Source organism: Xiphias gladius, chromosome 24 (genome assembly GCF_016859285.1).
Source record: "Xiphias gladius isolate SHS-SW01 ecotype Sanya breed wild chromosome 24, ASM1685928v1, whole genome shotgun sequence".
NCBI lineage: Eukaryota > Metazoa > Chordata > Actinopteri > Istiophoriformes > Xiphiidae > Xiphias > Xiphias gladius.
Window position 1 is genome coordinate 26,469,763 of NC_053423.1, and position 14,868 is coordinate 26,484,630.

General features: G+C 40.1%; 1 pseudogene and 5 gene segments (V, D, J or C); 2 read left to right on the top strand and 4 right to left on the bottom strand.

Moving 5' to 3' along the window:
- The window catches only part of LOC120786020, a 5,667-nt pseudogene extending 2,502 nt beyond the window's left edge, over positions 1-3,165 (top strand).
- On the top strand, positions 3,161-3,596 carry LOC120786543. The segment is given in 1 exon segment: positions 3,161-3,596. A coding segment is annotated over 1 exon segment (264 nt).
- Positions 3,597-5,242: 1,646 nt separating this feature from the next.
- Positions 5,243-5,733, bottom strand: LOC120786021. The segment is given in 2 exon segments: positions 5,243-5,574; positions 5,682-5,733. Coding segments are annotated over 2 exon segments (384 nt in total).
- Positions 5,734-8,030: 2,297 nt separating this feature from the next.
- Positions 8,031-8,521, bottom strand: LOC120786022. The segment is given in 2 exon segments: positions 8,031-8,362; positions 8,470-8,521. Coding segments are annotated over 2 exon segments (384 nt in total).
- Positions 8,522-11,105: 2,584 nt separating this feature from the next.
- LOC120786023 lies at positions 11,106-11,596 on the bottom strand. The segment is given in 2 exon segments: positions 11,106-11,437; positions 11,545-11,596. Coding segments are annotated over 2 exon segments (384 nt in total).
- A 2,612-nt stretch (positions 11,597-14,208) lies between these two features.
- On the bottom strand, positions 14,209-14,690 carry LOC120786024. The segment is given in 2 exon segments: positions 14,209-14,531; positions 14,639-14,690. Coding segments are annotated over 2 exon segments (375 nt in total).
- Between the last annotated feature and the right edge of the window lie 178 nt (positions 14,691-14,868).

Sequence of the window (14,868 nt, forward strand, 5' to 3'; positions counted from 1 at the left end):
TGACGGAGGTTTTTGTACGACGCTGTACCAGTATGTGGACGGGAGGCTAGAATCATGCTGACAGTGATAAACTCCTGATGTGATGATACTGAACGGAGAGAGGCTGGAGAGATTTTGTCAACAGCTGTTTCCAAGGTCAAGACTTAACTTTCAGTCTAAATTTATTTGTTGGGTTTTTGAGTTGCATGTCAGAGAGAATGTGTTGCTGCATATGCTTTGGCCGTTTATACACTTATAGTTATATATACATGTAGACATAGTTATATCCAGTCAGTCGCTTATGTCTTTTGCCTTTTTCTGATTTCAGTTGATGCTGAGCTTTTCCTCAGATACTATTAGTTCACATATTTAAGACAATGTTTTGTGAGATGTGACAGACGTTTGGGTTTTGTTTGTGTCGTCTTTGATCATGAAGGTTTCTGATTCTGATCTGTGTCGTCATATTTTCTTCTCACAGCCTATAGTTGAGATAGCTGTGATCCAGTGTGCAGCTGAGGTCAAAGGTCATCACAAGGCCTTTTGTCATTCACTGTCTCAGGTTGGCTCCTCTTGATTTATTTACAAGTCAGATAAGAACATGTGACTATAACTGGATGTGAATGGAGAGAAGCTGTGATGGATAAAGTAATTTGATTTCAAACAAGATCATATTTTTTCTTTTAACTTGTTTTATACATTTTCATTGGACATAAAAGCAACAGTGGTGTTCAATCCACTTGATTAAACTCTGTGTGTGTGTGTGTGTGTCTGTGTGTGTGTGTGTGTGTGTGTGTGTGTGTGACCTCAGTGAACTGTATCAGTCTCTGCAGTAGCTTCCAGCTGCAGCAGCCAGTTCAGTTTCTCTTCAGTCTGACTGAGGGAGGTTTTTGTACGACGCTTTTTCACTGTGTCAACACAGCTTTGCTGTTTATAACGTGAAAACTCTGACAGTAGTAAACTGCTGCGTCTTCAGCCTGGACTCCACTGATGGTCAGAGTGAAGTCAGAGTTTGATCCACTGCCTGTAAAACGACCTGGAATCCCTGATGCTCGAGTGGTAGCAGCGTAAATAAGTAGTTTAGGAGTTTCTCCGTCTCTCTGTTGGTACCAGGCTAAAATGTGGTAGTTGCTAGCCACATAAACATCCTGACTGGTCCTACATCTGATGGCGACGGAGCCTCCCAGAGCAGAGCTCACTGCTCCAGGCTGAGTCAGTGTGACCTGGCCTCTGGACTCTGAGGACACAGAGACAGAAACATGAAGCAGCGTCACAGTTTGTCGGCTTGATTTCAGAGGGACGGACGTTGATAGAGGAGAGGAGTTTGATTCTCGGGACTTTACCTGTGAAGCAGCAGCAGAGAGAGTCAGATGAGGACGGAGGTCAGCGTCATCTTCTTGATGAGGAGGATTTCTGTGGCTTCTGTTGTCATGAAGGACAGCTGTCAGTCATCCAGTCTTCAACTCTCAGGACTATAAACTCTCCCAGAGCACTGGAGCATGGTGCTGCTGATGCAAAGTGGCTCTCTATGGAAATGCTCTGACTGACTCCAGCAGGGACTTGGATCACTCTGATCATGCTGTTTATCAATGGATCAATCAGTTGATCGGGGTATTGATCAAGATGGGGTAATACTTGTTCTCATGAAGTTTGGTTTTATTTTTTTTGATTTTTCATAATGTCTTTTCTGACATTTAATTGTTTAACTACAAAAGCTTTATCTTTCTTTAAAAATAACATACGTATGAAAAAATGACATTTTATAAAATTGTGTTACTGTGTTTTTGTTTAAAACCATTTGAAAAAGTTTTAAAAACAGACTCAGTTTGGAGAGCTTGTTTGTTTCAGAGCCAGAGAGCCGTGTCTCTCTACAGTGAGAGGTTTTTGTACGACGGCTCAATGAGTTTGTATCACTGTGGTACACGTTTGGTGGAGGAACCAGACTGGATGTTGGAAGTAAGTCAAATGTATAACAACTGCTTTATTTCAGGAACTATTTTTATATTTATTTCGTTCATATTTAACATGCCAGGAAAAATAGTCTCCTTTCAGTGTTAATGTGTAATTTTTGAAGAAGTATTTTGCATGAAGATCTTTGCTTTAGCAACAAGGATTTGAAAACTAACTGTAATGAATATAAATGATTGATTCAGAGGAGAAATCGTTATTTCCACATATATATGTGAAGTTGAATATTGAGGGTTGGTAGGTTTAGTTCAGTCTGACAGAGCCAGAGAGCCGTGTCTCTCTACAGTGAGAGAGGTTTTTGTACGACGGCTCAATGAGTTTGTATCACTGTGGTGGACTTTTGGTGGAGGAACCAGACTGGATGTTGGAAGTAAGTTTCTGCACAAACACTAAATACAATAATGTAAGGTAACGTTGTAAATCCATTGTTTAAATGTTTGCAGCAGATAAAATGTTCTTGTAAGGTTTTAGTGTTTATGTTGGGATTTCTCCTCCGTCATCATGGAGGTGAACTCAGAGCAGCTTTACTCAACTTTTCTTTACACATTCCTGTCATGCTGAAGTTTAAGTTGAGCTGTAGAGAAGATACAACTTCAGTTCTCTTTTAAATATATGTTCTAAGATTCATTTTTGTTTTTCAAACCTCATCGATGACTAATATTAAGTTGAATTAAGATTCACTTCATTCAGATGAAATAGAAGAGAATGAGGACGAAGATGGGGATTTGAAAAGGTTAGAAAATCTGTAATCCCTTTATTGTGTTAAACATTGTTTCCAGTGCAGTTTGAAATCCGTTTCTCGTTTGCTAAACGATGATTGAATTCCACATGAAGCGCATTTGACGGTTGTCGGATTATTTTATGTATTTTTAAATGTTTCCCCTGAAAACTAAAGTAATGCAAACTAAAGATTGGTCCTAATTTTTGATAAAATATTTTAAATGTTTCCTTTGTTTTCTTTCCAGTGCAGTTTGATGTATTTCAGGTCAAACTGTACGATGGTTCTCTCTGTGCTGATATGCATGAGAGGCTTCTTCAAGGGAAGTGAAACAATGTGTGAGTGAGTGACTGGTGGAGCAGAAAAAACATCTGGCAGAAACTCCTTAAAGGAAAATCAACTCTCACAAAAAAGGTGTCCCAGTGTCTGGTGTTTGATTGACAGCTGTGTGGCCCTGTCTAATAAGCTGATTGGCGTCTCTAGGTGATGCCCGTCCCACCTGACCGTGCTGCCCCGTCCAGCGTGGAGCTGAAGCAGGGGAAGGCCACGCTCATGTGCCTGGCCAACAAGGGCTTCCCCTCAGACTGGAGTCTGGCCTGGAAGGTGGACGGCAGCAGCAGCAGCAGCAGCAGCAGCTGGGAGGAGAGCAGCAGCCCCGGGGTGCTGGAGAAGGACGGCCGCTACAGCTGGAGCAGCACCCTGAGGCTCCCTGCAGACCAGTGGAAGAAGGTGGGCTCTGTGACCTGTGAGGCCACCCAGGGCTCCCAGACTCTGGTCTCAGAGACACTGACGAGAGACCAGTGTTCCCTGTTCTGACCTGACTCACTTGGACCCTGCTACTGGTTTTACTCTGCAACTGCTCTCTCTCTGAAACACTCTCTCCCTCTCCCTCTCTCTCTCCCTCTCCCTCTCTCTCTCTTTCTCTCATTATACATCTCTACATTAATGTGCTCTTGCTTGTTGTATTGATGATGGTTTTAATAGTTCTAGACAATAAATATTTCTTCAAATACTGGTTTCCGTGTGGTTTCCATTCTTATGACTGACACGTGTTACGTCCTCTTTTCTTTGCCATGTATTTCATAGCAGGAACACTGGTTAGAACAACACATGAAGCCACAATATGAAGAAATGAACCTTTTTTTAATGCACTTCTTCACACTTTAATGACTGGGAAAATGGTAGATATTGGATTAGAAATGAAAAGCGGGACATCGTCAGCATCAAGTGATAAACCGTGACTGTGAGTGAGATTTTAACACCAGGAACATTTAAATGACAGAGTGTTTATTTGCCAAGAGGCTCAGTGAAAGAAATGACAACACAGTCTGTGTATGTAGAAAAAAAGAAAGACGGGTTCATCAAATGACGGGTTTCCATACATGTGATCACAATAATAACTGCTGTCGTAGGTTGCCATGTTAACTGTTTCTTCATTGACCTATTAAATCCCCAGAGACCTGGTTTATCTCACAGTCCAGTCACTAGTGTTCTCTAGCATTAAGTGATGTTGTTTTTAAGGGATCATGTTGACATCACATCTGATAGCTGTGTCAGTGCAGCCTCACAGTGTCCTGTTTAGCTGGGGTATCCTAAAGCAGGTAGGAGGTGGTGTGAAAGGATGTCTGTCCTTTCTGTCCTGCTCCTTCTGATCACAGCTTTTGGTTTCGCATCACATCAGGCTTCAAAGGTAAAGTCACTTTGCCTTTGAGTTTTAACCTAAACGTTGGAACTCTTTGGACAAAAGATCTGAGAAACTGTGGTAAAAAGCAGCTGAAGTCCAACATCTTTAGAGGGACTTTTATTCAGTTTGTAAATTCTTCTACTGCGTCTGAATTTAATGTGCAATGCTTTTATTCTATTAAAAACCAAAGGTGTAGTCTGACCTGAAAGAACGCTACACGTGAAGCGTTGCTTGATCACTTACTGCCAAGAATGAAGAACAAGGGTTCATTGAAAAATGCTCATGGAGATAAAGAACATTTCTTTTCTAAAGAATCTGATGATAAGTTCATTTGTTGTCTACAGATAGAGAAGAACGAAAGTTATCTAACCAATCAAGTGTGTGTGTGTGTGTTTGTGTGTGTCTGTGTGTATGTGTGTGTGTGTGTGTGTGTGTGTGTGAGTGTGTGTAGTTTTGACAAGTAAGACTGAGGTCAAAGGTCATGAACAAGCCTCTTGTCATTAACTGTACCAAGTTGGCTCCTCTTGATTTATTTACTGACCCAAAGAAAATGTGATTATAAGAGGTGATGGATAAAGTAATTTGATTTCAAACAAGATCATATTTTTTCTTTTAACTTGTTTTATACGTTTTCATTGGACATAAAAGCAACAGTGGTGTTCAATCCACTTGATTAACCTCTGTGTGTGTGTGTGTGTGTGTGTGTGTGTGTGTGCGTGTGTGTGTGTGTGTGTGTGTGTTTGTGTGTGTGTGTGTGTGTGTGTGTGTGTGTGTGTGTGTGTGTGTGTGTGTGTGTGTCCTCAGTCAACTGTATCAGTCTCTGCAGTAGCTTCCAGCTGCAGCATCCAGTTCAGTTTCTCTTCAGTCTGACTGAGGGAGTTTATATGCGGACTTTTTCACTGTGTCAACACATCTTTGCTGTTTAGCCAGTGATAACTCTGACAGTAGTAAACTGCTGCATCTTCAGCCTGGACTCCACTGATGGTCAGAGTGAAGTCAGACTTTGATCCACTGCCTGTAAAACGACCTGGAATCCCTGATGCTCGAGTGGTAGCAAAGTAAATAAGTAGTTTAATAGTTTCTCCATCTCTCTGTTGGTACCAGGCTAAACGTTGGTAGTTGCTAGCGACATAAACATCCTGACTGGTCCTACATTTGATGGCGACGGAGCCTCCCAGAGCAGAGCTCACTGCTCCAGGCTGAGTCACTGTGACCTGGCCTCTGGACTCTGAGGACACAGAGACAGAAACATGAAGCAGCGTCACGGTTTTGTCGGCTTGATTTCAGAGGGACGGACGTTGATAGAGGAGACGAGTTTGATTCTCTGGACCTTACCTGTGAAACAGCAGCAGAGGAGAGTCCAGATGAGGACGGAGGTCAGCGTCATCTTCTTGATGAGGAGGATTTCCGTGGCTTCTGTTGTCATGAAGGACAGCTGTCAGTCATCCAGTCTTCAACTCTCAGGACTATAAACTCTCCCAGAGCACTGGAGCATGGTGCTGCTGATGCAAAGTGGCTCTCTATGGAAATGCTCTGACTGACTCCAGCAGGGACTTGGATCACTCTGATCATGCTGTTTATCAATGGATCAGTCACAATTTCAGCACATTAATTAGAAATGTGTTAATGCTCACTTCTTTGTGAACTTGCTCAAATTAAAGTGGAGAAATGTTCTTTCAAAATGCCGTTTGTCACAAAACTCCCACTAATTTCACTATCAAATAAATCAATGTCCCCCTCAGACTGAAATTTCAACAAAGTCATTTGTCACTGAAGAAATCAATTTTATGTCTTTATTTTATTTTGACAGAAATGATTAATGCTGAGATATTTAAAAATTAAAGTTAATACTTTTCTGTGTATTTATGAAGAATTCTGACAGTTTGATCTTTTTACCTCACAAAGACGATAAATTTACATATTTTTTTTGGTGAATCTGTTTGTTTCAGAGCCAGAGAGCCGTGTCTCTCTACAGTGTGAGGTTTTTGTACGACGGTTCAATGAGTTTTTATCACTGTTTTGCAAGTTTGGTGGAGGAACCAGACTGGATGAAAACTTGAAAAGCGTCTTTTCAGGATGAGAAATGTAAAGCAGGATATCATCAGCATCAAGTGATATACGATGTCTTCTATCTGAGATCATTCTGCAGGTATATTCGATTTTCAGAAGATGGATTCAACAAAGATCTAAATGAAAGAGTTTATAATGTTTAAAATCAGTAAACACCATTTTATCAAATAAGTAATGTCCATGTAAATTATTAAATAGAATAACTCTTGTCATATGTTTTTCTCTGGAATGATGACAGGAGATCTACTTCAACTACAGAGACAGAGTCTGTCTCAGTGAGAGACACCAAGAATGTGGTCATTTTAGCTCATGACTTTATTAATTAATGATGGTAACAATTTGTAATTCGGGTCACGTCTGAAAACTGTGTCAGTAAAGCTCAACAGTGCCTCTGTTTTCCTGTGGTATCCTAAACCAGGTGCTGGTCTCACACTGGTCTCACAGACTATGTGTACACTGTTATCGGTGTTTTCTCCTAACTGTCACTAACAGGCACATTTTAGATTAACTCCATCTAACAAATCCACAACTCTTGACGCTGAAAATTTTCTCTATACCAATATTGTCAGTGCTCTGTACAAGCGGTGACGGTGAAAGATTGTGAGCTGCTTTGGGTTTTTCTAAAGGATCGGGACACGTAGAGCAAAAGCATTAACGTGTCAATCGCCTGCTGTGCTGTGGAGACACCTTGAAACAGACGTGTAATTGGAGCTTTGAGGAATCTGATCAGTTTAGTGCATGACCTAAGAAATATTTCATACTACATTATATGAGAAATGTGTTTTTATTTCTATCTTTATGTTTGTTGGTGAATGGTTGAGGTATGAACTTTGCTTTTCTTTAAGTCACGTCATGTATTCAAAAATTTTCAAAGTGATTATTTGCAGCTTTCATTCTCTGATCAGAAAATGTTAAATTCAACCTGAGAAGAGTTTAAAGTTTGAGCAGTTTTTTCCTCAGTTGTTGTTTGTGGGGTTTTTTGTGTTGTTATGGTTGTTGTTGTTTATTTTGTTCTCTGTTTGTTTGTCATCATCAACCTGATGAAGACAGCAAGGTCTGACATAAAGATATTCTTATGTTACCAGTGTTGCTGGATCTGCTTCATCACACTTTTTCACTTCTCCATGCACCTTGGAAGTAGGTGAAGTTGTAGCAGAAATCCTTACTTTGCTTCATATTCTCTTTTAACAGTGGAAAAACCTGTGTTCCAGTATGAGGTCAAAGGTCATGAACAAGCCATTTATCTTTAACAGGTTGGCTCCTCTTGATTAATTTGGAAAATCTGATAAGAACATGTGATTATAACAGGATGTGAATAGATGGTGAGAACATGTGATGAAGAAAGTTATTTGATTTCCACAATAATGAATTTTTGTTGTTAAATTTGTTCTGATAAATGTTTGTTGGTCTTCAAAGAAAAAAATGGGGAAATGTTTAATCCACTCCATGTCACTGTATTTGTAGTGTGTGTGTGTGTGTGTGTGTGTATGCTGTGTGTGTGTGTGTGTGTGTGACCTCAGTCAACTGTATCAGTCTCTGCAGTAGCTTCCAGCTGCAGCAGCCAGTTCAGTTTCTCTTCAGTCTGACTGAGGGAGGTTTTTGTACGACACTTTTTCACTGTGTCAACAAATATTGACTGTTAAGATAGTGAAAACTCTGACAGTAGTAAACTGCTGCATCTTCAGCCTGGACTCCACTGATGGTCAGAGTGAAGTCAGAGTTTGATCCACTACCTGTAAAACGATCTGGAATCCCTGATGCTCGAGTGGTAGCATCGTAAATAAGTAGTTTAATAGTTTCTCCATCTCTCTGTTGGTACCAGGCTAAATAGTGGTAGTTGTTAGCCAAATAAACATCCTGACTGGTCCTACATTTGATGGCGACGGAGCCTCCCAGAGCAGACCTCACTGCTCCAGGCTGAGTCACTGTGACCTGGCCTCTGGACTCTGAGGACACAGAGACAGAAACATGAAGCAGCGTCACGGTTTTGTCGGCTTGATTTCAGAGGGACGGACGTTGATAGAGGAGAGGAGTTGGATTCTCTGGACTTTACCTGTGAAGCAGCAGCAGAGGAGAGTCCAGATGAGGACGGAGGTCAGCGTCATCTTCTTGATGAGGAGGATTTCTGTGGCTTCTGTTGTCATGAAGGACAGCTGTCAGTCATCCAGTCTTCAACTCTCAGGACTATAAACTCTCCCAGAGCACTGGAGCATGGTGCTGCTGATGCAAAGTGGCTCTCTATGGAAATGCTCTGACTGACTCCAGCAGGGACTTGGATCACTCTGATCATGCTGTTTATCAATGGATCAAAGAATTGATCAGGACGTGTCAGTGTTTATTTTGTGTAGTTTTTCTTTTACGTGTCTCGACAACTTTCATTTAGAATTTGTTTTCACATATATTTTGAAGTGCTGTTAAAAAAATGTCTTTAATCTTTAAAAATAATATTCGTGAGAATAAGATGAATTTCATAACTTTAGTAGTTAGTTATCAGTTTTGACTTGAGTTTGATTGAAAAGCTTTCTTGGAGGATACTTTTGTAAATTCCCACTAATTCACTAAGAGACATCATCATTATTATATGTGACATGATCTATAATAATAATAATAATTTGTCACAATCTGTCAACTAATTTTAAAAACTTAAACCAGTTATTACATAAACTGGGAAACTGAGAATGCGTTTTTTTGAGGTAGTTTGTGTCAAAGTCAGAGAGGTGAGAGGTTTTTGTACGACGGACAGCCACTGATCAACACTGGCCTCTTGACGTCTGGGTTCAGAGAGGCAGGACACATATGCAAACACACAGAGTCAGTGAACTGTAGCTGTCCTCAACATATCGTGAGGTGTTTCCCCCTCAGTACTGAGAAAGTTGGCTATTCAAATTATCGAAGATATAAAAGGGCATTAAAGGTAAAAATTTAGAATAGAAAACTTCATTTGATTTCCACCAAACAGCTTCAAAGGCTGGTGTGAATTCTGTAATGGGAGAATTTCAACAATTTTCATTGTCTTACCAAGTCTAGGTTTATGTTTTTACAGACAGTACAGAATTTGCAGTGAGTAATGCAAAAGTCCCCAAATCCACGTTTAGAAAGAAGTACAGATGTTCTCCCATTAACATATAATTTATACACTGTGAAATAGCTACTCTGATTTTGAAATGACAGATATAATAACAAATAACAAATTCATTCTGCTAAAGATAGAAAGAGCTTTGTTTATCAACTCAGACATCTGGAAAAATGATTCCAACTTTACAACTTGTCTTTCCTTTCTTTCACAAAGGCGAAAATCTTGAGTTTCAACTATATTACCTGAGCATGTTAAATGTGGATCCAAACAATGTAAAAGATTTGTTGCACATTTAAAATGGATGGGAGAGGCCAGCAAACCTGCTTTAATGTCTGATCAGTTTAATAAGTGAAAGAAGGGAAGATGAGGGTTTTTGTGATGTACAATAGGAAGTCATCGGTATAGAGGCTGATTTGTTGAAGGTGTGAACGAAATTATCCCTGAGATGCAAACATGTCTAATGGACATTTGTAATTAAATTTAGATAAATGTATATTAACTTCTATAAAGTCAGATACACCGACTGATCTATGTAAACTTTAACAAAAATCTTGGGCGTGTGTGTCCTCAGTGAACTGTATCAGTCTCTGCAGTAGCTTCTACCTACTTTGGGTTTTTCTAAAGGATCGGGACACGTAGAGCAAACGCATTAAGGTGTCAATCACCTGCTGTGCTGTGGAGACACCTTGAAACAGACGTGTAATTGGAGCTTTGAGGAATCTGATCAGTTTAGTGCATGACCTAAGAAATATTTCATACTACATTATATGAGAAATATATTTTTATTTTTACCTCTGTGTTTGTGGGGGAATGGTTCAAGAATGAACTTTGCTTTTGTTTAAGTCACGTCATGTATTCAAAAATTTTCAAAGGGATTATTTGTGGCTTTCATTCTCTGAAAAGAAAATATTAAATTCAACCTGAGAAGAGTTTACAAGTTTGAGCACCGTTTTTTCCTCAGTTGTTGTTTGTGGGGTTTTTTGTGTTGTTATGGTTGTTGTTGTTTATTTTGTTCTCGGTTTGTTTGTCATTATTAACCTGATGAAGACAGCAAGGTCTGACATAAAGATGTTCTTATGTTACCAAAGTTGTTGGAGCTGCGTCATCACACTTTTACACTTCTCCATGCACCTTGGAAGTAGGTGAAGTTGTAGCAGAAATCCCTACTTTGCTTCATATTCTCTTTTAACAGTGGAAAAACCTGTGATCCAGTATGAGGTCAAAGGTCATGAACAAGCCATTTATCTTTAACAGGTTGGCTCCTCATGATTAATTTGGAAAATCTGATAAGAACATGTGATTATAACTGATGAAGAAAGTTATTTGATTTCCACAAAAATGAGTTTTTGTTGTTAAATTTGTTTTGATAAATGTTTGTTGATCTTCAAAGAAAAAAATGGAGAAATGTTTAATCCACTTCATGTCACTGTTTTTGGGTTGTGTGTGTGTGTGTGTGTGTGTGTGTGTGTGTGTGTGTGTGTGTGTGTGTGTGTTTGTGTGTGTGTATATGTGTCCTCAGTGAACTGTATCAGTCTCTGCAGTAGCTTCCAGCTGCAGCAGCCAGTTCAGTTTCTCTTCAGTCTGACTGAGGGAGGTTTTTGTACGATGCTTTTTCACTGTGTCAACACATACTGACTGTTGAGATAGTGAAAACTCTGACAGTAGTAAACTGCTGCATCTTCAGCCTGGACTCCACTGATGGTCAGAGTGAAGTCAGACTTTGATCCACTGCCTGTAAAACGGCCTGGAATCCCTGATGCTCGAGTGGTAGCATCGTAAATAAGTAGTTTAGGAGTTTCTCCGTCTCTCTGTTGGTACCAGGCTAAATAGTGGTTGTTGTTATAGACATGAACATCCTGACTGGTCCTACATTTGATGGCGACGGAGCCTCCCAGAGCAGACCTCACTGCTCCAGGCTGAGTCACTGTGACCTGGCCTCTGGACTCTGAGGACACAGAGACAGAAACATGAAGCAGCGTCACGTTTTTGTCGGCTTGATTTCAGAGGGACGGATTTTAATAGAGTAGAGGAGTTTGACTCTCTGGACTTTACCTGTGAAGCAGCAGCAGAGGAGAGTCCAGATGAGGACGGAGGTCAGCGTCATCTTCTTGATGAGGAGGATTTCTGTGGCTTCTGTTGTCATGAAGGACAGCTGTCAGTCATCGGGTCTTCAACTCTCAGGACTATAAACTCTCCCAGAGCACTGGAGCATGGTGCTGCTGATGCAAAGTGGCTCTCTATGGAAATGTTCTGACTGACTCCAGCAGGGACTTGGATCACTCTGATCATGCTGTTTATCAATGGATCAGTCACAATTTCAGCACACTAATTAGAAATACGTTAATGCTAACTTCTTTGTGAACTTGCTCAAATTAAAGTGGAGAAATGTTCTTTCAAAATGCCGTTTGTCACAAAACTCCCACTAATTTCACTATCAAATAAATCAATGTCATCCTCAGACTGAAATTTCAATAAAGTCATTTGTCACTGAAGAAATCAATTTAATGTCTTTATTTTATTTTGAAAGAAATTATTAATGCTGAGATATTTAAAAATTAAAAGTTAATACTTTTGTGTGTATTTATGAAGAAATTCTGACAGTCTGATCTTTTACCTCACAAATATGATAAATTTACATATTTTTGGGGTGAATTTGTATGTTTCAGAGCCAGAGAACCGTGTCTCTCTACAGTGAGATGTTTTTGTACGACGGCTCAAAGAGCTTGTATCACTGTGGTGGACTTTTGTTGGGGGAACCAGACTGGATGAAAACTTGAAAAGCGTCTTTTCAGGATGAGAATTATAAAGCAGGATATCATCAGCATCAAGTGATATACGATGTCTTCCATCTGAGATCATTCTGCAGGTATATTCGATTTTCAGAAGATGGATTCAACAAAGAACTTAATGAAAGAGTTTATAAGGTTCAAAATCAGTAAACACCATTTTATCAAATAAGTAATGTCCATGTAAATTATTAAATAGAATAACTGTTGTCATATGTTTTTCTCTGGAATGATGACAGGAGATCTATTTAATTTACAAAGTCAGAGTCTGTCTCAGTGAGAGATACCAAGAATGTGGTCACATTAGCTCATGACTTTATTAATTAATGATGATAACAATGTTTAATTCGGGTCACGTCTGAAAACTGTGTCAGTAAAGCTCAACAGTGCCTCTGTTTTCCTGTGGTATCCTAAACCAGGTGCTGGTCTCACACTGCTCTCACAGACTATATGCGATGAAGGTCATGAACAAGCCATTTATCTTTAACAGGTTGGCTCCTCTTGATTAATTAGGAAAATCTGATAAGAACATGTGATTATAACTGGATGTGAATAGATGGTGAGAACATGTGACATCTTGATGTCTGGGACCAGAGAGGCAGGACACATATGCGAACACACAGAGTCAGTGAACTGTAGCTGTCCTCAACATATCATGAGATCTCCACCTTGATGTCAGGATGGTGTTGACCCCAGCACAGATAAACACGTATTTATGCTCCAACAAACCAAATTATTTTCAACATCTATCCAAGGTGGATTTTATTTGACATTCCATGTCAGTGTCCTAATGAACAGTGACTGACCTGACATGGGAGAAATACCCCCAACCTCCAAATTGGTCTTGAGTTTTTTTCAAACTAGATTTTGAGGTAGTTTCATGTTTTGGCAATTTTCTGATGAATTCAACATTACATGTCACCAGAGGCAGCTATCATGAACATGCCTTCAGTGGTTATTTTCCATATTAATAACTGTTCTACAGCTTAGTCTCAGGATCGCAGCACTACTCTCAAAAGTTTGCAGTGCTTGAAGAAACAAAATCTTGAAACCCTTGACAAGAAATCAGTACATTTTCATCATGGTCAAACACTGAAGAATTATAGATTGCTGGGTTGGGAACTTGATCAAATATGTAGGTGTCTGTCTTATGTACAAGATTACACGTTGTTTGGCTTCTCCTCTGCTCAGACGGTCCTCAACATAAGAACAACTATATATCAGTTTAGTTTTTTAAAGCTCTAGCAAGAGTGGACTGTATTATCTCAGTGAAATAAAACCTTTCGGTCAGTCTGAAGTCTCTGTTACAGCTGAACAAGAGTTTCAATCTGTCACAGTAAATATAAGAGCACTGGACTCATAGTATTTATCTGGAGCTCATTTTAACAAATCGTTAATTAGCGGTGTCTCTGTCAGCACTGGAAAACTATTGCTCCTTGCTGTCCTCCGTCTGTCCTGGTTGCGTACTTGCCTTGATATCTGCTGTTACCGATCGCTGTCTTACTACTGCCTGTCTGTCCTCATGTACCTGCATATGGGTCTTTTATTGTGGCAGAGAGATTTATCTATCTTTATGTGCTTTTTATGGTCGTGCTTCTGCTTTGCATGTGTGTATTTGTGTATATTTATATCGATCAATGTTGTCTTATTTAGTAAATATTTCTGTCAACATTAATATTCCCCATTTTATAGCTTTGCATGTCCTTTATTATGAGCCTCTATGCTCCACGTTAATTGATTAATTTACTTCAAAATTTACTGCACTTTTGGTATAGGTTACTAAAGTATAGGTTTTTCTTACACAATTTCTGTGTGTGTGTGTGTGTGTGTCCTCAGTGAACTGTATCAGTCTCTGCAGTAGCTTCCAGCTGCAGCAGCCAGTTCAGTTTCTCTTCAGTCTGACTGAGGGAGGTTTTTGTACGACGCTTTTTCACTGTGTCAACACATCTTTGCTGTTTAGCCAGTGATAACTCTGACAGTAGTAAACTGCTGCGTCTTCAGCCTGGACTCCACTGATGGACAGAGTGAAGTCAGAGTTGGATCCACTGCCTGTAAAACGACCTGGAATCCCTGATGCTCGAGTGGTAGCAAAGTAAATAAGTAGTTTAGGAGTTTCTCCGTCTCTCTGTTGGTACCAGGCTAAACGGTTAGAACCATAAACATCCTGACTGGTCCTACATTTGATGGCGACGGAGCCTCCCAGAGCAGAGCTCACTGCTCCAGGCTGAGTCACTGTGACCTGGCCTCTGGACTCTGAGGACACAGAGACAGAAACATGAAGCAGCGTCACGTTTTTGTTGGCTTGATTTCAGAGGGACGGACGTTGATAGAGGAGAGGAGTTGGATTCTCTGGACTTTACCTGTGAAGCAGCAGCAGAGGAGAGTCCAGATGAGGACGGAGGTCAGCGTCATCTTCTCGATGAGGAGGATTTCTGTGGCTTCTGTTGTCATGAAGGACAGCTGTCAGTCATCCAGTCTTCAACTCTCAGGACTATAAACTCTCCCAGAGCACTGGAGCATGGTGCTGCTGATGCAAAGTGGCTCTTTATGGAAATGCTCTGACTGACTCCAGCAGGGACTTTTAGCTGTT